At 37.8% G+C, this 23,214-nt stretch overlaps 1 protein-coding gene and 1 non-coding gene across 5 annotated transcripts in view; both read right to left on the bottom strand.

Moving 5' to 3' along the window:
* The window catches only part of CHM (CHM Rab escort protein), a 249,791-nt gene that overhangs the window by 63,516 nt on the left and 163,061 nt on the right, over window positions 1-23,214 (bottom strand). For all 4 annotated transcript variants that reach the window (NM_001205389.1, XM_059883413.1, XM_059883414.1 and 1 more), the window contains 3 exons: window positions 18,122-18,199; window positions 7,288-7,392; window positions 5,479-5,542 (listed from right to left, as the gene is read on the bottom strand). In NM_001205389.1, the coding sequence (NP_001192318.1) occupies window positions 5,479-5,542; window positions 7,288-7,392; window positions 18,122-18,199 (247 nt within the window). The remainder of the gene's footprint in view (window positions 1-5,478; window positions 5,543-7,287; window positions 7,393-18,121; window positions 18,200-23,214) is intronic.
* MIR361 (microRNA mir-361) lies at window positions 10,016-10,086 on the bottom strand. Its single transcript, NR_030960.1, has one exon. It is a non-coding gene; the product is annotated as a microRNA mir-361 (primary transcript).

Genomic DNA, 23,214 nt, shown 5'->3' with positions numbered 1-23,214 from the left:
AAATTCACGGTTCACGTATTACTGAAGCTTGGCCTTGAGAATTTTGAGCATTACTTTGCTAGTGTGTGAGATTAGTGCAATTGTGCAGTAGTTTGAACATTCTTTGGCATTGCCTTTCTTTGGGTTTGGAATGAAAACTGACCTTTTCCAGTCCTGTGACTACTGCTGAGTTTTCTAATTTTGCTGGCATACTGAGTGCAGCACTTTCACAGCATCATCTTTGAGGATTTGAAATAGCTCAACTGGAATTCCATCACCTCCACTAGCTTTGTTTGTAGTGATGCTTCCTAGGCCCACTTGATTTCATATTCTAGTATGTCTGGCTCTAGGTGAGTGATCACACCATTCTTTCCTCTAAGTCTCATCAATTTATTTATGATTCAAAAATTCAAAACGAGAAAAAAGAAAACATATAGGAAACAAAAAACAGCAGACCAGATATACATTTTAGACTGATCTCTCTGATGGCTGTGTAAGAGTACAGATTTAAAGGAGACAAGATGAGAGGCAGGACAATCAATTAGAAGGAAGAGGTGATGAGCTCTGAAACCAGAGCAGTGAGAAGAAGGATTGAGAGGAAAGCAGACTGGGGCAACTTCTAGGAAGTATACTGACAAGGACCTGGAGGCTCACGACATGTCCGAGATGGGAGCAGATGTTGGAAGGACGTCAGTGCTTTCATGGAAGTAGGAAGCAATGGATGAGCAGTTTTGAGAGGGTAGATGGTGAGTTCAGCTCTGAGTATGTTCAGTTTGAGGGGTCTTTGGGATAGATGTCCAGTAGGAATTTTGGCCTTTGGGCTAACAGTCCCAGGAGATATAGACATGGAAGGCTATGCAGAGTTGGAAACCGTAAAAGTACATGGAGTCAAGTGGCAAGCATGCAGAATAAGAGGTATGGTAGACTGTACTTAGAACCCTGAGGTGGCCTGATATTTAAGAGGAGGATAGAGCCCACAGAGGAAGTCAAGAGGAAATAGCCAGAGAGTTATGAGGAGAACCAGGAGAACAAAGTGTCATGATAGCCAAAGGAGTAGAGTTTCAAGAGAAAGGGAATTGTCAACACTGTCAAACATACCAGAAAATACTTAGGAAACAAAACCCAAAAATGTCCTGTGGTCCTGACTAGTATGAAGTTATTAATAAAATACGAAGGTAGAAGCCAGGTTGGTCTAGAAATAATGAGAAGTAAGGAGCTGGAGGCAGCAAGCAGAGATACCATCTCAAAAATATTGTAAGGGTAGGGGAGAGATTGGATATTAGCTGCAAATAAGTACAAACACAAAGAGCATTTTTCTGTTTTTTTTTTTTATTTTAATTTTTGGAACAGAAAATGCTAATACATGTGTACAGGTTGAGGGGAAGGTACCAATAGTGGGGAGAGGCTGAAGATGTAGGAGATAGAGCAGGCATACAGGTTGGTGTGGGCACATGTGTGTGTCAAGGGCGCTTGTAAAAGGGATTGGCCTTGGATAAGGAGGGGAGCTCCCTCATTAGTCTCTATGCTTGTGTATGTAAGTTGTGGATGGTGAGGCAGGAGATCAAGGGCCACTGTGCTTTGGAGGTGTCCTTACTTTTCTCAGCAAAGTGACGGAGAAGTTAGAGGGCTAAGGGTGGGTAAAAATAGTGAAAACTTAAGACTAGCTCTGAGGGGACAGGGAGCTGTTTGAGGCCAGTGAGGAGCTAACTGTTGGTAGGTACTCAGGGTTCTGCCAGATGAGGTTGGTGCCACCAACACTGTGGTTGTGCCAGTCTATCTGGTTGCAGTTTTCCAAATAAGCCCTTAGTGTTCCAAGTGTAGATCTGAGCTTCATCCAGGGATGGGACTTACCTCTGTGGGTACAGAAGAACATTACATGGGAATTGAAGGTTTTGAAGGAAAAGCAGTTCGTAAGACCTACCATGTGGTCTAGGACATGGAAAAGGAAGAGGGCAGAAAGGCGCTGGTAATCTGGGAGGAAACAGAGGGAACAAGGAACTGTAGGTCTCTCTTAACATGTCAATGAGCAGGCTGGGTGGGGGTAAAAGAATGAAAGAGTTGAAAAGATCAGAGCAGATTAATGTTACTGTAAACCCATGACCTCCAGACTCAGCTGTACCCCTCAACACTGCCCAGTCATCTGACCATGAGACAGGTCACTTTCCACGGTGATTATTTTACTCCTTTCCTTGAGCTCTGACCCATTCCCACACTCACACCCCCATTCTCAGGAGACGACCTCACCTTGTAATTTTTAAAATAAAATAGAACCCATTGGATGGGAACTCCCAAGACTACAAATGTTCCCAGATTCACTCTTTTTTTTTTCTTTTTAAAAAATTTTTATTCTGTGTCAGTTTGATTTTTTAAATTATGAAAGAATGATAACACATTTATAGGAGATATGGAAAATACAAAGTTACATACAGTTCTACTTTATATTACAAATATTTAAGTAGATAAATTAAGATTTTTGGTTGGAGTTTTAATATTAAACTCTTAAAAATTAAGAAAATGAATATGCAGAAAAGTAGAAGGAAAAGCACCATGAACTAATTCACCATAATTAAGATTTATACAATTTTCACACAACAGCAAGATACAAATTCTATTCAAGTTCCCTCAAACTATAAACTAGGAGACACTGGAACATATCCAGGGACATGAAACAAGGTGCAAAAATTTTATAGTCTAAAGGTATTAAAATCACAGAGTCTGTTCTCTTATCACTGTGAAAATAGGCCAGAAATCAATATCAAAATATATTTGGAAATAAGCCACATATTTTTAAGCACAATGTGACATTTACCAAGAGAGATTTTTAACTTAGCCATTGAAAGCCTCAATAGTTAGAAGACTGAAAAAACACACATGGTGATTGCAGAGAATAAAGCAGATATAAAGCAGAGAATAAATGAGAAATTAATATCAAAATAAGAAATTAATATCAAAGATACTTAAAAAAAAACCCATGTAGGACCTCCCTGGTGGTCCAGTGGTTAAGAATCCATCTGCCAATGCAGGGGACACAGGTTCGATCCCTGGTCTGGGAAGATTCCACATGCTGAGGGATAACTAAGCCCATGCACCATAACTACTGAGCCTGTACCCTAGAGCCTGTGGCCCACAACAAGAGAAGCCACAGCAATGAAAAACCCATGCACCAAAACTAGAGAGTAGCCCTCACTCACTGCAACTAGAGAAAGACCACATTCAGCAACAAAGACCCAGCACAGCAAAAAATAAATGAATAAATACATAAAATTTACAAAACACGTATTTGGAAATTAAATGTCCATTTTTAAATGATGGGTGTATCTAAGAAGCCATAAAAAGGAAAATTAGAAAATATTTGTCACAGAACAAAAATAAAAAATGAATTACCAGAATTTGTGCATGCAGCTCAAGGTGTTCATGCATTCACCCTCTTATTTCAAAGTGTCACATATCCCATCTAAGGACAATGTTTCTCACCTATTCTCTGAATCCCATCTCCCCTAGCCTTTATCTGGACCTTGCTGCATGAGTTATCTTTCTTTTCTTCTGGGAATCTTCAACCTCTCCTCTGCTGGCCCCATTCTCATCAGCTGAAATATACTGTAACACTTCAAAGAAATGCCCTCTTCACTTCCACATCCCTCAGCAGAGATCACTGTCCTCTCTCTTGCTCTTCCCAGCTTAGCTTCTACAGAAGTGTCTTTTTTGCTCTCTTCACTTTTCTGCCTCTGTCACTCTTCAACCCATTCACAAAGCTTATGGTTTACTGGGAGATAGACAAGTAAACTGGCAATTATACGACAGTATGAAGAGTGCTACGATTTTACAACTTCTTGTTCACACTTGCCGTGCTGAACTGTCCTTCCTATTTATCTGTCTGTATCTGTATCCGCAGGCTTCCCTGGTGGCTCGGTGGTAATGAATCCACCTGCAATGCAGGAGATGTGGCCAGAAAAGTGGCTTAGGTGTTTTGCTTGTCCATCTCTGTTTCGTTGTGTGCAGGGGGCATACTCAGTACCCTGCTTTTGCTCCCAACACTCTGTGTTTGCTCCAGGCTCTTCAAAAGTGGCAGTTGGGTTTTTTGGTTTCTTTATATCTTTTGGGTCCAGAAATTGTCCCAACTGTGTATGAACACAGTTTAGTCCCATATAGTCTCTCTGTATTTTGCTGATCAAGAAGAGTTGTGTCCAGGTGCAAGCACTGCGGCAAAGGGTCCCAGGTCTCAGCCTGTCTCATTCCCCCTGAGGGATCTACACCCTTTTTCTTAAGGAGTAATCAGTGGTAAAGAATCTGCTTGCCAAGCAGGAGACACAGGTTTGATCCTTGGGTCAGGAAGATCCCCTGGAGGAGGGCATGGCAACCCACTGCAGTAGTCTTGCCTGGAGAATCCCTTGGACAGAGGAGCCTGGTGGGCTATAGTCCATGGGGTCGAAAAAGACTCGAACATGACTTAGCGACTAAACAACAAAAGACAATCTCTATCCTACAGACTGCAAGCTATGAGGGGACAGATGCTATCATGGTCAGCAATATCTCCTCAGAATCTAGCACACTGCCTGGCATGTGAAAGGTACTCACTCTCTGTTGAATGATTAAATGAAAGAATTTGCACTCACACTTAAAACTAACATATTTGTTTAATAAAATAGAAAGTTTCCAACTTAAGGAAATTTCAGAACCTATCTTAAGCAGTAGCATTCAAGCTAGATCTGACATTCATGCTTACTGAGTAAGCTGATTTTATCAGTCCCGTAAACTGTTGTCAGAAGGAGAAGGGGGCATTCTTTTGGAATTTACGTGTTCAGATTAAGGAAAAACCACAGGTATAAAGATTCCACTGATAGCATCAGTGGTTATAAGGAGGAAGAGGGTACCAAGATGAACCATGGTGATGAGGAAAGCCTGAATTGAAAATGTATGCTGATGCTCATTCACACGAGGCCCCTAACTGAACTTACCACCACTGCTATAGGACTGGTTACCATTAAGCCTTTTCCTTCAAGATTTTTGCTGTTGTTGTTGTTCAGTTGCTAAGGCGTGTCCAACTCTTTGCAACCCCATGGACTGCAGCATGCCAGGCTTCCCTGTCCTTCACTATCTTCCAGAGTTTGGTCAAATTCACGTTCACTGTCAGTGATGCTACCTAACCATATCATCCTCATCTTATCCAAGATTTTTAAATGTTTCTAAATGCTTTTCTTCCCATAATAATATAATTTCAATTTCATAGTTGTAAAAAAAAAAAAACAAAACAACTAGGATGATTTCAATATTCCTAGAATAAATCTGTTACATAAGAGCAATTAGTTGTTCCACTGGAAGGGAATCTTTAAGAAACCAAAAGTATTACATAATTGCCATTATGTATTTTTAAAATGCATTAAATATATTATTAGCACATATTTTTAAAATATGTTTTATTTCACCTGTATTAATTTACAACATATTACCATGTAGATTAAGTTAGCAACATGTTACCAACGAGTACAGGACTAGAATTACCTGTTGATCTGAATCTGTTTTGAGAACAGATCTATCTGTAATCAAGATTGCCCTGGAGATCTGCCTGTAATGCAGAAAAGTTAATCAGTGACTCAGATTCCATGGATAAATCTCATTTATATAGCTACATGACCACCATAAGGTATGCTTGAAAGATTTTTTTTTAATTTAATTTTATTTTTAAAATTTACATAATTGTATTAGTTTTGCCAAATATCAAAATGAATCCGCCACAGGTATACATGTGCTCCCCATCCTGAACCCTCCTCCCTCCTCCCTCCCCATACCATCTCTCTGGGTCGTCCCAGTGCACTAGCCCCAAGCATCCAGTATCGTGCATCGAACCTGGACTGGCAACTCGTTTCTTACATGATATTTTACATGTTTCAATGTCATTCTCCCAAATCTTCCCACCCTCTCCCTCTCCCACAGAGTCCATAAGACTGTTCTATACATCAGTGTCTCTTTTGCTGTCTCGTACACCGGGTTATTGTTACCATCTTTCTAAATTCCATATATATGCATTAGTATACTGTATTGGTGTTTTTCCTTCTGCCTTACTTCACTCTGTATAATAGGCTCCAGATTCATCCACCTCATTAGAACTAATTCAAATGTATTCTTTTTAATGGCTGAGTAATACTCCCTTGTGTATATGTACCACAGCTTGCTTATCCATTCATCTGCTGATGGACATCTAGGTTGCTTCCATGTCCTGGCTATTATAAACAGTGCTGCGATGAACATTGGGGTACACGTGTCTCTTTCCCTTCTGGTTTCCTCAGTGTGTATGCCTAGCAGTGGGATTGCTGGATCATAAGGCAGTTCTATTTCCAGTTTTTTAAGGAATCTCCACACTGTTCTCCATAGTGGCTATACTAGTTTGCATTCCCACCAACAGTGTAAGAGGGTTCCCTTTTCTCCACACCCTCTCCAGCACTTATTATTTGTAGACTTTTGGATCGCAGCCATTCTGACTGGTGTGAAATGGTACCTCATAGTGGTTTTGATTTGCATTTCTCTGATAATGAGTGATGTTGAGCATCTTTTCATGTGTTTGTTAGCCATCTGTATGTCTTCTTTGGAGAAATGTCTATTTAGTTCTTTGGCCCATTTTTTGATTGGGTCATTTATTTTTCTGGAGTTGAGCTGTAGGAGGTGCTTGTATATTTTTGAGATTAGTTGTTTGTCGGTTGCTTCATTTGCTATTATTTTCTCCCATTCTGAAGGCTGTCTTTTCACCTTGCTAATAGTTTCCTTTGATGTGCAGAAGCTTTTAAGGTTAATTAGGTCCCATTTGTTTATTTTTGCTTTTATTTCCAATATTCTGGGAGGTGGGTCATAGAGGATCCTGCTGTGATGTATGTCAGAGAGTGTTTTGCCTATGTTCTCCTCTAGGAGTTTTATAGTTTCTGGTCTTACGTTTAGATCTTTAATCCATTTTGAGTTTATTTTTGTGTATGGTGTTAGAAAGTGGTCTAGTTTCATTGAAAGATTTAAGTCATGATAAAAGTGTCACCTCCCCAAACCAAGTCAAGTTCTGCTTTAATCTTTTCTTGGCTCAGCAAAGGAGGATGTGTGACCTGCAGACAGATCCCAGCTAATGCAATGGAGTCAACATTAGGCTAGATTCCCCTCAAACCAGACCTTATAAGAAAACAGTGGTAACACACTGAATATATCTTTTGTTTGGTATACATTTGCATCTTACTTGAAGTACAGAATCATACAGAATTGTCAATGTAACCACACAGATGAATTTCCCTAAGTTTCACCTTCCCTTGCAGAGTGGCTGGAGGGGTGCCTTACCTGTATTGCACATGTGCACATGTGTTCTCAGACAAATAACTGTCTTCCACAAGGAAATGCTTAGAGATTATTCTCTGACCATACTGATCTATGATTGCTTTACATCTACAAAGAAGATAAGCAAAGAAAAAAGTTTTCATTGATGATTACATAATAAAGAAAACAAACAGAATCAGCTAGCTACCAATCCTGAATCTAAAATTAATTTGTGAGAAGATTTTAAAATTGCCCACAAGTACACATTTTTGACACAAAACTTAAACAAAACTGCAGAATATATATTCTTGTTGCTATTTTGAATTATTTTAAACTATTAAGTGTGGACTAGAACTTAAATATTTATTTTGAATGCTATTAATAGTAAGAGGAAAGTTAGGACAACTATTATGCTATAAGCTTTTCTAATGTTTAGGAACATAGAAGATTTTTCTTTGTTTAGAAAATAGGCTTTTTTTTTTTCTTAACAGATCTAAGAAAAGGGGGAGGAAAAGTTGATTAAGTATCTTGTTATATTATTTACAGCCTAATAAAGCCACTATTTACAGCCTAATAAAGCCACTAAAGGCTTGTTTTTCTGTTAAGTGTCGCTTTCTCTTTTGTTCAAGAATAGCTATTTTGCAACAAGTGTGATGATGTTTTAAACCAAAAAAAACGGGGGGAGGGATAGAGCTTTTTTAATATCTGTTTCCACTTTACTTCAAAGGATGATCATAGAAAGATTTCTTTCAAGTGCTGTTTCCAAATAAAGAAAACACTTATGCATGGACATTATCAGGTCTCTGTCATCTGAAATGTGTTGGGACAATGAATCATATAGAACCCTCCATTGACCTTCTCTCAATGTGTCTAGATAAAACGATGAATATTAGAATCCATCTCCTTGCAGTGCCACAAGTTATAAATGTACTTTATAGGGTTCATTATCCAAACTAATGGACTAAGGGCAACATCCTTGAAATGGATTTACCAGCACTGACAAAGACAGTATGCAATATTTCAGGAACTATATGCAAATGTCTGCATGTTTCCTATATATTTTTATTATGGAAATAACACAATTTACTTTGTCATAGCTTTCCTTTTGAGACTAGAATTATTTTATTTGAAAAACACTTATGTGTTACTCCTCATAAAATGCAAACAAGTAATTTCAAACTGATGTCATATTTTAAATATATTAGCATAAATTAAAATATGCTACCCTAAATAAGAGCTATTTTTTAAAAAGAGCTATTTGCCAGGCATAAAGGCATTAACAGTAAAATGACAAATACCCAAGACCAATAGTGAAAGGAATTTAATGCGTATTTTAATAAAGGCAGATTATGATATGCTGATATTCTTAAATAAATGGCATGACACTGCCATCAGGCTAAACTATATCTTGTGATGTTAGATACATATATTTTTAATCAATTGACTACATATTAATAAATATATCAATATTTATGTGATTTTTTTCCCATATAACTTCTACTTCCTTTCTCTTCCTCAGTTATATTTCTATGCATATTGCCTCACATTTCATCAAACTAGAGCTCCTGCTTTATAAAATACTTAATTAACTAAAGTATTTCTATCTATTTTAAAAAATAAGTACTTAAAATCAGAAAGGCAAGTTAGTCTCCTGGTTTATGTTTTTATTAATTTTTTTTTTTCTTTTTCTGGACCATGACATGTGGCTTGTGAGATCTTAGTTCCCCAAGCAGGGATCGAACCAGGGCCCCTGCTGTGAAAACTGCAAACCCTAACCACTGGACTGCCAGAGAATTCCTTCAAGTCTTCTGTTTTAAAACATTCATACACAATTTAAAACACAAGGTACTTTGGCAAGGGAAAAGAGAAATCTGTTGATCCATCATGAAGCTTCAATCCCTATTTGTCCTGGAAACACTGACAAGCCTCTTTCTTACCTTTAACTCAGAGACTATAGAAAGTCAAGAGGGAATAATCTGGGCAGAAAAAAAGAGGCTGTTAAAATCTTCTGTATTTTGACAAGGATTCAGGTTATTCAGATTTATCATTTGTCAACACTCAGGTAATGAACACTTAAGATTTGGGTACTTTACCACATGTAAATTTTACATCAGAAGAAAAAGCTATAAACAAATATTAAACTCTAGTTAATGATATGCATACTGAAGTATTTAGGGGAAACTGTACTGCTATCTGGAATTTACTGTGAAAGTTACTGTGAAACGGTGAATAGGTGAACAGAGGGATAAGTATTTGGGTAGACATATGATTAAGCAAGCATGTTGAAATGTTAATTGTAGAATCTAAGTTGTGGATATACAGGTGATCACCCTGAAATTCTTTCCATGTTGGTGTAGAGTTTAATATTTTCACCATAAAATGTTGGAATCAAATTGGAAGAGGGAGTGATGTTAGTGTAAACCTTGGACTCCAATCTAAGTCTTTGCAAAGGGCTCCCATTTAAGTAAACCGCATAATTAAACCTGGCCCTGAAGCTTGTGGAGACCTCCTTGCTTGTAGGTTTCCAAATACTAACTGGGCTGCTTTCATGATAGCTACAGCTTTGGTAAAAGGCAGACAGTGATTTCAGAAGTTATGGTATTAACACTACTGGGGATCACTCAGAACAGAAGGATGGGTATGGAGACTGGAGAGCTCAACTATGCAAGGATAATATGCCAATAAATGTGCCTATCTATGCTGACGCTTCTGGATTAAAAAGTGATTCTCACAGGAGGAGGAGAAGGAGAAGGAAGCAAATCAGAATCACACCTGGGGGACTTTTTCAAATTATAAGTACCCCTGGAGATTCTGATAAGCTCCCAAATCCCAGGGAAGAATCACCATGGAGTGTGTCACAGCTACTGTTGTATCTTTATGCTATCCTAGGTGGAAATTCAAGATTATTGCTATAGGAAAAAAACACTGATTTCTGCAGAAATTGAGGTGACAGTCATATATGCCTAGTCAGCCAGATAGATGATAACAATACAACTTACCTGATAGTCTCATGCTAAAGTTCTAAGGCTCTAGGCCTGAGCAAAGCTGTTCAAACCAAGACACATTTAAGTAAGTGATAAGATTTGTCTTCCCCTCAGATACTTACTATCATATATTAGGCCTAATTGGGAGAACAATGAGGAAGGAAATATAGATTTGGGACCTAGACTTAGACTTTGTATTATAAAGATTAATATAAAAAATTATGACATTCAAGTAACAGAAAACAACAAAATGAGACCTTAAAATAGCCTCTGTTCACCCCTGCAACATGAACTTGAGGAAGCCATTAAAGATTAACAGCATTCTGGATTTAGTTGAGGACCTTGCTGAGCCCCATAAATAGTAAATTGAGGAGGAACATGATAGGAGTTCCCAGTTACAGGGCGCAACAACCAAGCTGATCATAAGAATCAGTGAAGCCACACAGAACATTTCTAGAGCTGAGCTTTCTATATTACAACAGTTATACAGTCCTTGGTTCAATAACATGAGGGCACAAATAGCAAAATTAAGGTAAGAAAGAAAAGAATCAGCAAGATGAAAACTCTTTATCTGGAATTTGGTCCAGGAGATAAAAATAATACTAAAACAAGTATCCATTCTCTATAATCTTCAGATTAATATCCCAATTACTTTTATAAGGAATACATAAATCACACATGAAATCATTAAAAGAAAAATACATTAATTAAAGGAATTAGAAGATTCCCAGTAACTGAAGAAAAGAGAATAATACCTCTGCTCACTATGCCCTTTCAAGCTTTCTCAAACATATTATTTCAAATGCCACCTTTTTGATGAAACCATTCCAAAACACCTATTACTCATTTTTATTAGGTAAATATCTACTACAACAGTCTCAAACATGATTATAACTCCAAACCTATGGCTCTTTGTTGTAATCAATCCCAAGCTCTGTATTCATATTTTTAACTATTATCTACTTTTTTTCTGGATAGACTCCAAATGCCTTTTTAACCTAGCATGCCCCATACCTGAATTCTTCATAGTTCCTCACCTGCTTCCCTTCTTGGAATCCCAGTCCCAGTTAATGGCATGACCAGCAGTTACTAGACTTTCCTTAGATTAGAAATCTCTTTTCCCACATCTAATCTGCTACTCAATCTTGATTTCACCTTATAAAGACTTCTTGAAACTAGCCTTTCCTCAACATCTCCACTGACACTGCCCTAGACTCTTGTTAAATCTAATAAGACAATGAATGGATTGTTAGCACACTGGTAGTTCGTTAAAAATAATATTTATGCCATATGTGTGTGGCATACAACCATGTACCAAGCACTGTTCTAAGAGGTGAAAGCTTGGTGGTGGGGGGAACAGCAGAGTATTAGGGAATGTTCTTTGCAGGAAGTGATACATCAGCTGCTTTTGTTTTAGAAAAGGCAGAGGAACCAGAGATCAAATTGCCAACATCCGCTGGATCATCAAAAAAGCAAGAGAGTTCCAGAAAAACATCTATTTCTGCTTTATTGACTATGCCAAAGCCTTTTACTGTGTGGATCACAATAAACTGTGGAAAATCCTGAAAGAGATGGGAATACCAGACCACCTGACCTACCTCTTGAGAAACCTATTTGCAGGTCAGGAAGCAACAGTTAGAACTGGACACGGAACAATAGACTGGTTCCAAATAGGAAAAGGAGTACGTCAAGGCTGTATAGTGTCACCCTGCTTATTTAACTTCTATGCAGAGTACATTATGAGAAACGCTGGGCTGGAAGAAGCACAAGCTGGAATCAAGATTGCCGGGAGAAATATCAATAACCTCAGATATGCAGATGACACCACCCTTATGGCAGAAAGTGAAGAGGAGCCTCTTGATGAAAGTGAAAGTGGAGAGTGAAAAAGTTGACTTAAAGCTCAACATTCAGAAAACGAAGATCATGGCATCTGGTCCCATCACTTCATGGCAAATAGATGGGGAAACAGTGGAAACAGTGTCAGACTTTATTTTGGGGGGCTCCAAAATCACTGCAGATGGTGACTGCAGCCATGAAATTAAAAGACACTTATTCCTTGGGAGGAAAGTTATGACCAACAAGCAGAGACATTACTTTGCCAACAAAGGTCCATCTAGTCAAGGCTATGGTTTTTCCTGTGGTCATGTATGGATGTGAGAGTTGGACTGTGAAGAAAGCTGAGCGCCGAAGAATTGATGCTTTTGAAGTGTGGTGTTGGAGAATACTCTTGGGAGTCCCTTGGACTGCAAGGAGATCCAACCTGTCCATTCTGAAGGAGATCAGCCCTGGGATTTCTTTGGAAGGAATGATGCTAAAGCTGAAACTCCAGTACTTTGACCACCTCATGTGAAGAGTTGACTCATTGGAAAAGACTCTGATACTGGGAGGGATTGGGGGCAGGAGGAGAAGGGGACGACAGAGGATGAGATGGCTGGATGGCATCACTGACTCGATGGACATGAGTTTGAGTGAACTCTGGGAGTTGCTGATGGACAGGGAGGCCTGGCGTGCTGCAATTCATGGGGTTGCAAAGAGTCGGACACGACTGAGCAACTGAACTGAACTGAACTTAAAGCAGTTAAAACCAGTTAAAGCAAGCAAATAAGAACATTTCAATAGAAGCTCAGGACTTGCAGGGGAACAGAGGCAAGTAAGAGAAATACAAGGAACCAAATAGGGAGAGAAGACAGATGAACTGACAGAGGCAGGCAAAGGTCAGACCCCAGAGTCTCACGCGTCATGTTAAAGGGGTCATGCGTCATTCTGAAGTGATATAAAATCACTGAAGCTTTTTACATAGGGAAGGACAGAGCCAGATCTGCATATTGAACAGATTTCAATGTATAATTATCTAATTAATTTATTTGTTCTTTAATGTACCCCAGTAGACTCTAAGCTACATGAGAACAAAGACCATGATTGTCTTGTAATGTGCTATACCACCAGTGCCTGGCACACAGATGACAACTGTGCATGGATGCCTGAATACATGATGGATGATGGAAGTATTCAATATATGTGTATAGTGCAGAAACAGAAACAAAAATTACAGAATCTCTGATTTAGCAGGTAAAGAATCTCTTTCCATCGCAGTGCTTCTTCCAAATCACTTCTAATTACAGAAATGGAATGTAAAAGTAACAAATCTAATCTTGTTATTCACCCATTTATAATTATATTACCATATGTAAAATAGATAGCCAATGGGAATTTGCTGTACTACTCAGGAAACTCAAACAGGGGCTCTGTATCAACCTAGAGCGGTGGGATGGGGAGGGAAGTTCAAAAGGGAGGGGATATATGTATACCTATGGCTGATTCATGTTGAGGTTTGATGAAAACAACAAAATTCTGTAAAGAAATTATTCTTCAATAAAAAATTTAAAAAACTACATTATAATCTGAAATACCATTAATTATAATCTGAACTCCTTAGCATAGCACAGAAGGATCTTCCCAATATATCTCCTCTATGGGATTCCAAAGTATCCAATTACATTAAAAACTACTATTAGCTAACAGATACTAAGCTCTTGCTATATGGATTCTACACACTTTATCTGTTCAATTCATACTCATAATAACCAAATGAGATAGGTACTGTTGTGTCCCACTTTCAAGATAAAGAAACTGAAGCAAAGAGAGGTTAAACAACTTGCTAAAGTTCACTCAACTAGTAAGTGGGGAAGCCAGAACACAGATCTAGGCCTACATGACTTTAGAGCCTGTAATCTTTATACACAAGGGCAAGATTCATGTTTTATTCATCTCTTTATTCCCATAGCAACTAGCATGTGATTGGTGGAGGTTAAATATCTAGAATATTACCACTACCATCTTGCAAATTGGACATACTAAAATATGAAATTCAGTGCTTTTCTTATTTAATGAAAAATGGTGTTAAGAATCAGTCACCTCACCCTGAGTCTAACATACTATTCATTATTAACTTCCAAATACCTGGGAAAGGTACAGTTATTCCTGACATAAGAAAAAAAAAAAAAAGATATCTCCAAGAAATAGTAATAGCAGGAAATCTAGTAAGTGAGACAGCTGAAGTTCACAAGAACATTAGCTGAAGTAATTAGATTCTGACTATTGGTTACAGACATGTCTGGCCAAGGTCATCCATACCCTATGCTAATATCAAATACTGCATTGCTAAATGGTGAAATCAAATTTACAAGAGTTTTACATGGTCAGCATTCCTACAAAGGAAAAGAAAGCTGCTCAACAACAGCATTCAGTATTTCCAAAAACAGTCAACAGAGGGCTTCAGTATTAGAATTTAATGAGAGTGTATAGAAAAGAACTCCTGATATATATGTCCTCTGAAAATTAAGAAAGCAGAGTCAAGGATAACATAGCCAAGAGAGCACAGTCAAAGTGGATCTCAGGAGAGTACATTAAACAAAAATGAAAAATAAGATATAGCTCAAAGTAAGTATGGATTTAGTTACATATTCCATATTTCTCCTCTCAAAGTTTGTACAACACTTTGATGTATAATCACCACGCTAAACTCAGTGCTTTGATCATTTATGCTTCTATTTGCTTTCCTCAATGAAAGGTTAAAAGAAAAGCACAATAAAGCTATCATCAATTTTTAATATTCATTTTTTTAAACTTAAATCTATTGAATATAATGGATGACAGGAACCTGCCTTGATTCTGGGGATACTACAGCAGTGAGATCCTGCCTTTTCTTATAGAGAATTTACAATCATATGAGGGGACCTGAGTTGTGGGCCTGGCAGAGGGTTCTGATCTAGTCTGTGGGATCAGGAAATAAACTTAGACCTCTGAGGTCTAAGCATGAGGTCTAAGCAACTGAAGCATGGGTAGCTCTTAACCACACCAAAGAGGAAAGAGGATGCCAAGTGTTCCATACAAGAAAATAGGGGAGACAAGACAATCTAAAACCATAAGGAGACAAATGCAAACGTTTGCAAATTCCTTGATTAATAAGACTATAAAACTCAGAATAAACAATTGTTTGAGTCAACCTGGATTGCTTAAAAAGAAATGTATGCTGGATATGCCCAAATATAAACTCAAGGTTTTTCCCTCAAAAAATTATCCCTCATTTATATTCAAATCCTGACAAAATATCTATTACTGGTAGGTCTCTCAATTATTGGATTTTGAATGACAAAGTAATAGTATTTGTGAAAGATAAATTAGCCTGAGTCAACTTCAGTCAATACTTGCTTTAGATGCTTATAGAGACTCTTCAACTTGATACAATGGATTTTTAGTGAAGGTATGAATTTACAGTTTTGAAGTACTGGTTGTCTCTTATAAAAAAACTTTTTAAAGATCACTTACGCAATTTAGTAGTGAGAATACTGTACATATCATGAATATTATAAATGCAGGTCAAATTTTTAACTGTCCCACTATTAAGGAAATAAATATTTATGGCTTGGAATAAGTTTTCCAATATGAGAATCATACACAGAATACAAAATGGCTATATCTTAAACACCCCAAGATGGACAATAAAAAGATATTCATTGGAAAACTGACATTCTAGTAAAGTAATAATAAACAGTGTAAGTAGCCATTTTGCAATTTCATTTATATTCATTAAAGTAGACACATACAACCTGTTCTAACATTTTTTTAAATTTTTCACTGGACTGAAGATTACCCAATATGTGAGAATGGACTACATTTGGGCATATAAAACATTTTAAGATAATTTATTTCTAAGTGCTAAGGAAAAACTAAGTACTTTTTAAGTACTTTCAGTAACTCAACTAAAGCATGTCATATCTGGGAGGAGACCCAAAATCTACCACAGAGTCCATCTAATTCATAGCCAAAGGAACTGGCCCAGAGACAAGTGACTTGCCCACTGTCCCTCATGGCAATGACAGAGTTCCAGGTCTCCTTTTACTCCAGGGTTACCTGACCATTGCATGCCTTAAGAGTTGTTAAAGAATAATTATTATGTTTAAGATCTTTCTACACAGATAAAAAAGAAATGAATTAAGACCTAGAGTGCCTAGTCCATCATGGAACATAGTACCAGTGGCTAAATCTTGAATTTTACCTTACAGATAAGTGTTTCTAAGTTTCATCTAAGGAGTACCTACATAATATTCAGCTGGAGGTGTTCCTTAAAATTGCCAATTTCCTGGCTTCACTCTAAGCATATTATCCAATTTTACTCTGCCAGCATGAGGCACAGAAATGGGCATTTTGTTTTACATGTTTACCTATTACCTAGTGATTTACAGACACATTAAAATTTGAAAACTACCAAACTTTGGTCTTTAGAGCCTGAGCCCTCAGCTATCTGTTGCAGTCCAAGATCTGCAGCAGACCACAAAGAAGAGTTCCTCTATTTAGAGTTTGTAATAAAAACTAAGTCAAAGTTAAGGTAAATGCAGCCTTTAGTGCAACAGATGCTTTTTACTGTCCTAACAGATCCTTTAAGAAAAATAACAATCACGAGCCATGCGAATTCTTCATGTCACTAAGAGTAACATGTAGGACTGGAATGAGGCCTCCAAAACGTAAAAGGATCTAAGTAAATAAGCACCAAACAAGCAATTCATTATCTAGCTTTCCATCATGGATACATACTCATGCTTCAAAATGAATGCATAAGGGAAAATGACTCTAAGAATCATAAAGAAAACTATTCCGTCATGAACCTCCAGAGAGCCCTCACATATCAATATATCTCGGGCCTGTGGGGTAGATTTTTCACTGTAGATTATTAATGTTTCACTTATGTAGTACCTTTCTGTTAAAGTGCTAAAGATAATTATATGCATTTAAACCATATGTCTATTTTATCTTATACTAAATAATTACTTTCCTTGTCTAAATATTACATATTCTAGTTGAATTTGTTCTCCACCATATCTCAAAATACTAGTTATGACACTATAGCTGGCCTATGAGAAATTAACACTTTATGCTACTTGGACTACATAAAATTATTGTAAAATGAAAAAAACAGCTTAAATTTTATATTTTTAAGATTCTAGGTCCAGATATTAAGGTATTTTATGACCTGAACAATACTACTTCTTTATGTATCCCTAAAAACAGTCATACAAGAGATATGGATCAGTAAATACTTAGAAAAAGAAAAATACATAGCAATTTAAACAGCTCCTAAAATTTGATGCAGTTAGCCCATTTATGTTTAAATGTAAAGCCCAGAAATAAAAAAAAGAAAAAATACTACTTAGTGTAATTTAGACAAGAATATATTTTAGTAACTGAATAACAAATCCTAGAAAAATAAAACTGAAATATAAAAATGAACAGATAAAGAGATCATGTTCAGCTTTCTTTAAAAGCAGATACATTCTTATTTCAATCCTAAACCAGCCTGCAGGCCTGATATGGTTGTAAAGGAATTCATCCTCAGGTAACAGGGCAGCATAGTTTATGACAACAATCTACCTAAAAATCATTAAAGTCTTTTCTCTTGGAGTGACATGCATTATCAGCAGAGATTAATCTGATGAGTCTTTAGGTGAGATCCATTTTTAAAAATGCAATAACAGAGGGCTTTGTTGTCATCTGATGAAAATCAATTAGAGGGGGTAAGGCCACAAGGAAAACTAACATCACTCATCACCTACCCCCGGCAGCTGAAATGATTTGTCTTCTGAGCTTGGATGATCAGGAGTTATAGTCATATTGCAGGGAAATTAATTTAGTTTCTATATTCTGAACTCATTTTCCTTGTTCTGGAGGATCTAAACACAAATTACTTTTAATCAAGGTTGATATGTTATTAATACCAAGGAGGATCTTTGAAGAATCATTTTTTAAAAATCGACTTTAGCATTTTTCACTTGTGCTTGGGGGTGTAAATACAGGAAGGTAACTTATATCATCCTTACTTTCCAGATTCTTTATCCACAACAAGGCACTGTACTGAATGGCGAAGACAATAGATTCCACCAAACACTGCACACATTCTAGGAAGAGAATAGGAAAATGAGGATTAGAATTCTTGAGTTGAAAATTAAGGTAATATAATGTTTTTTAAAATATCTAACACCTAATAAATGTAACTGGTCTTAGAAAAAAAATATATTGATAATTTATTATCTTTCTATCATGGTATTAAGGATATCTCAGAGATAAGATTAATATTTTAATGCAGCAGAGGTATTAGTGCTAATAATACAACATGAAAACCTAGAATTGTGACCAAGCTGAAAGTATCCATAAGCAAAGCTCAGTTATCCCCCACTCCCAAACCAGCTACTGACTACCTAAGGTACATAGGCTACAAATAGCCTCAGGAGGTGATGGATGAGACCCCTCCACAACAGAAGTGACCACAAAGAAATGCTAAGGGAAAAACAAGCTGGGAAGGCTCTGGAAATTTTACTTACCATAAAAGTAAGCACAAACTAAATCAGGAACTGAAAACCAGAGCAATAAGCACACGAGTTAATGCTACAGAAGGTCTAAGGAGTTTGTCTAACTCATGAATCTAGGGGCTGGAGTTTTAATGCCCATGTAGGGAAAGCAGAGGCCTTAGGATTCAAACAAGGCAGGGAGTAGAGAATGAGATATTCTCTAATAATATCTGGATCCATAAAGGACTACACTTTAGTGAAAAGGTGATCAAGGGGGGAAATCCAGTGACTACAAGACAGAAAACATTAAATTGTTTTATCTAAAGCCCTGTGTGGGTTTCCACGATGGCTCAGTGGTAAAGAATCCATCTGCAAGGATGTATATTCTTCTGTATTTATTTATTTATTTTTTGAATTTTATTTATTTATTTTTTATTTTTTAACTTTACAATATTGTATTTATAACCAGTGGTCTTCTCTCACATAGACTGGAAATCTGAAATTACACTATTACATGATTTGAGAAACTGTGACTGAGCAACTTCACTCACTAACCAATAAAACATCATGAAAAATGGCTCTGTGCCAGTGTGTGTGCTCAATAGCTCAGCTGTGTCTGATTCTTTGTGGCCCCAAAGACTAACCTGCTAGGCTCCTCTGTCCATGGAAATTTCCAGGCAAGAATACTGGAGTGGGTTGCCACTTCCTACATCACGGGATCTTCCTGACCCAGGGATCGAACCCCGTCTCTTGTGTCTTCTGCATTGGCAGGCTGATTCTTTACCACTGGCCCCACCTGGGTCAGTAGTACCCTGGGAAATTTTGTGGAAGCAACTGCTAAAACTTTCTAGAACAATATGACCTCAATCCAGGCTACATGAAATTATCAAAAACAGAGTTCCCTTATGATGAGCTTATAATCCAGTACAACAGATGAAGAAATACATCTTATCCTGAGTGAGAATTAACAGACATAACAAACAGAAGGATTAGATTCCCACAAAACCTTATTCAGATAGTTAAAATGAGTATACTAAAAAGGGATGGATTAAAAACATTAAGAATGATGGAAAGCCCAGGAAGAAGACTGTGGTAGACTGAATAATGCTCCCATCACAGATGTCCACATCCTAATCTCTGGAGCCTGTGGATATGTTCTCTTACACAGCAAGAGGAACTCTGAAGATGTGATTAAACTAAAGATCATGAGATGGAGAAATTATCCTAGATTTTCCCAATGGATGCAATGTCATCAGAAAGGTATCTTAAAAGAGGAAGCAGAAAGGTCAAAGTCAGTGAAGATGTGCAGATGGAAGCAGAGGTCAGAGTCATGCCACTGCTAAAAGGGGGTCACAAGTCAAGGAATGCAGGGGGCCTTTATAAGCTGGAAAAGACAAGAAATAGATTCTCTCCTACAGCCCCAAGACAGAAGGAGCCCAGCCTATTCATTTTAGGCTTCAGACACCCTGGAGTGTGAGACAACAGACTTTCATGGTTTTAAGCTAATAAGTTTATGGTGATTTATTATGGCAGTGATAGCAAACTAATATAAGACCCATGAAAGTGAAAGTGAAGTTGTTCAGTCATGTCCGACTCTTTGTGACCCCATGGACTATAGCCGACCAGGTCCCTCTGTCCATGGGATTTTCCAGGCAAGAATACTGGAGTGGGTTGCCATTTCCTTCTCCAGGAGATCTTTCCAACCAAGGGATTGAATGTGGGTCTCTGACATCGTAGGCAGATGCTTTACTGTCTGAGCCAGCAGGGTGTCTCTTAATATAAGACCCATAAGTATGTGAAAATGATTATGACAGAGGTGGCATTACAGACTAGTGGGGAAAGAATGGATCACTGAAGGAGTGGTTTTGAGACAATTGATTTATACCATATACAGAATCAATCCCAGGTAGATGAAAGTATAAATATAAAAGACAAAGCTTCTGGAATATATGAGGATATATTTTGAGTTCAGGGGAAATAAATATTTCATAAATAAGATACAAAAGGCTAAATTGTAGAGAAAATGTTGAAAAAAAGTATTTTTAAATGATAAACACTTGGACAACAAAAGAAAAGCCATGGACTAGGAAAGATATAAAAAAATATCTTACAAATTATCTAAAAAATATCAGTTTGGATAATAATTTGGCCATGTCTAATAAAGTTGAAGATGCATATGCCTCAGTTCAGTTCAGTTCAGTCGCTCATTCATGTCCGATTCTTTGCGACCCCATGAATCGCAGCATGCCAGGCCTCCCTGTCCATCACCAACTCCCGGAGTTCACCCAGACTCACGTCCATCGAGTCAGTGATGCCATCCAGCCATCTCATCCTCTGTCGTCCCCTTCTCCTCCTGCCCCCAATCCCTCCCAGCATCAGAGTCTTTTCCAATGAGTCAACTCTTTGCATGAGGTGGCCAAAGTACTGGAGTTTCAGCTTTAGCATCACTCCTTCCAAAGAAATCCCAGGGCTGATCTCCTTCAGAATGGACAGGTTGGATCTCCTTGCAGTCCAAGGGACTCTCAAGAGTCTTCTTCAACACCACAGTTCAAAAGCATCAATTCTTTGGCGCTCAGCTTTCTTCACAGTCCAACTCTCACATCCATACATGACCACAGGAAAAACCATAGCCTTGACTAGATGGACCTTTGTTGGCAAAGTAATGTCTCTGCTTTTCAATATACTATCTAGGTTGGTCATAACTTTCCTTCCAAGGAGTAAGCGTCTTTTAATTTCATGGCTGCAGTCACCATCTGCAGTGATTTTGGAACCCAAAAAAATAAAGTCTGACACTGTTTCCACTGTTTCCCCATCTATTTCCCATGAAGTGATGGGACCTGATGCCATGATCTTAGTTTTCTGAATATTGAACTTTAAGCCAACTTTTTCGCTCTCCTCTTTTACTTTCATCAAGAGTGCAACAATTCGACTATTAGGTATAAATCTTACAGACTCTCAGACATATATACAAAAGATGTGCATAAATATATTTTTTGCTGTATTGTTTTTTAGACAGCATATCATAGTGGTTATGAGGAAGTTGCTGACTGTCTTAGTTTATATCCCAGCTAGTCCATCTAGCAGTTATGTGACCTTTCAGTATCCTATTTTCTTCATCTGTATAATGAGAATAATAGTATTTATCTCATATAGGATTCTTCTGGAAATTAAATGAGTTAATATTTGAAAAGAAGATACACAGTGCTGGCACACAGTATTACATAAAGCACTCATTCATTAAATAAAGGTACTATTTGCTATACATCACATGTAACCCGAATATCCATCAAGAAGAGAATGAACCAAAGAAAATATAGTATATTCATATGTGTGATAAAGAATTTAACCTGGCCCATAAAGACATCTAGCCTTTGTTTCTGTCCTCTCAGAAGTGATCTCTAAGCCCTTGAAATGCCAAGCCTGAAAGACATGTCCTTGTTTGTCCATGGGCCTTGGGTCACCAGATAGTCTTAACAATATGACTTATGGTGGGGACTGGCCATACCAGAGAGTCTTAGGGTAAGGACTAGCCTAAGACTAAAAAAGATCAAAGTCTGATTAAGGATGGAGACTTTGGGAACTGTGATATCAGTTAACCTCTGGTGGGGCTAGAGACTGAGATCAGCTCCATGGGTAAATCAGTCACACTTGAGTGATGGAGCTCCAATGAAAGTTCTGGACAGTTGAAGCTCAGCTGAGCTTACCTGTTTAGCCATCCTTTGTGAAAACATCTATACAACAATACCAGGAGAGTAACACTGCCTTGATTCCATGGGGAGAGGACAACTGAAAGCTCCACATTTGGAGCCACCCTGAACTCTATCTTATACACTTCTTCCCTTGACTGATCTCAATTTATACCCATTCCTTGCAATAAAGCATAACTGTGAGTTTACAGCTTTTAGAGAGTTCTGGGAGTCCTTCTAATGAATCACCAAAACTGAGACTGGTTTTGTGAACACCCCAAATGTGTAGACTGTGTTAGAAGTACGGGTGGTCTTACAAGGACTATAACATATAACTGTACAGTTGGCTTAATCTCTCACATTGTTGGAATGTTGCTGTTCAGCCACTAAGTCGTGTCCAACTCTTCAACCTCATGGACTGCAGCACATCAGGCTTCCCTGTCCTTCACTATCCCCCGGAATTTTCTCAAACTCATGTCCATTGAGTCAGTGATACCATCCAACCATCTCATCCTCTGTTACCCCTTTCTTCTCCTGCCCTCAGTCTTTCCCAGCAGCAGGGTCTTTTTCAATGAGTCAGCTCTTCACATCAGGTGCCCAAAGTATTGGAGCTTCAGCATCAGTACTTCCAATGAATATTCAGCATTGATTTTCTTTAGGATTTATTGGTTTGATCTCCTTGCTGTCCACGGGACTCTCCAGAGTTTTCTTCAGCATAACAGTTTGAAAGCTTCAATTCTTCGATGCTCAGCGTACTTTACGGTCCAACTCTTACAACCGTACATAACTACTGCAAAAACCACAGCTTTGACTATACGGACAAAGTGATGTTGGCAAAGTGATGTCTCTACTTTTTAACAGGTTGTTTAAGTTAGACATAGCTTTACTTTCAAGAAGCAAGCGTCTTTTAATTTTGTGGCTGCAGTCACTGTCCACAGT

This window comes from Bos taurus, chromosome X (assembly GCF_002263795.3).
Source record: "Bos taurus isolate L1 Dominette 01449 registration number 42190680 breed Hereford chromosome X, ARS-UCD2.0, whole genome shotgun sequence".
Classification (NCBI taxonomy): Eukaryota; Metazoa; Chordata; class Mammalia; order Artiodactyla; family Bovidae; genus Bos; species Bos taurus.
Note: the sequence above shows the minus strand (reverse complement) of the source record. Positions and strands in the feature narration are given on the sequence as shown.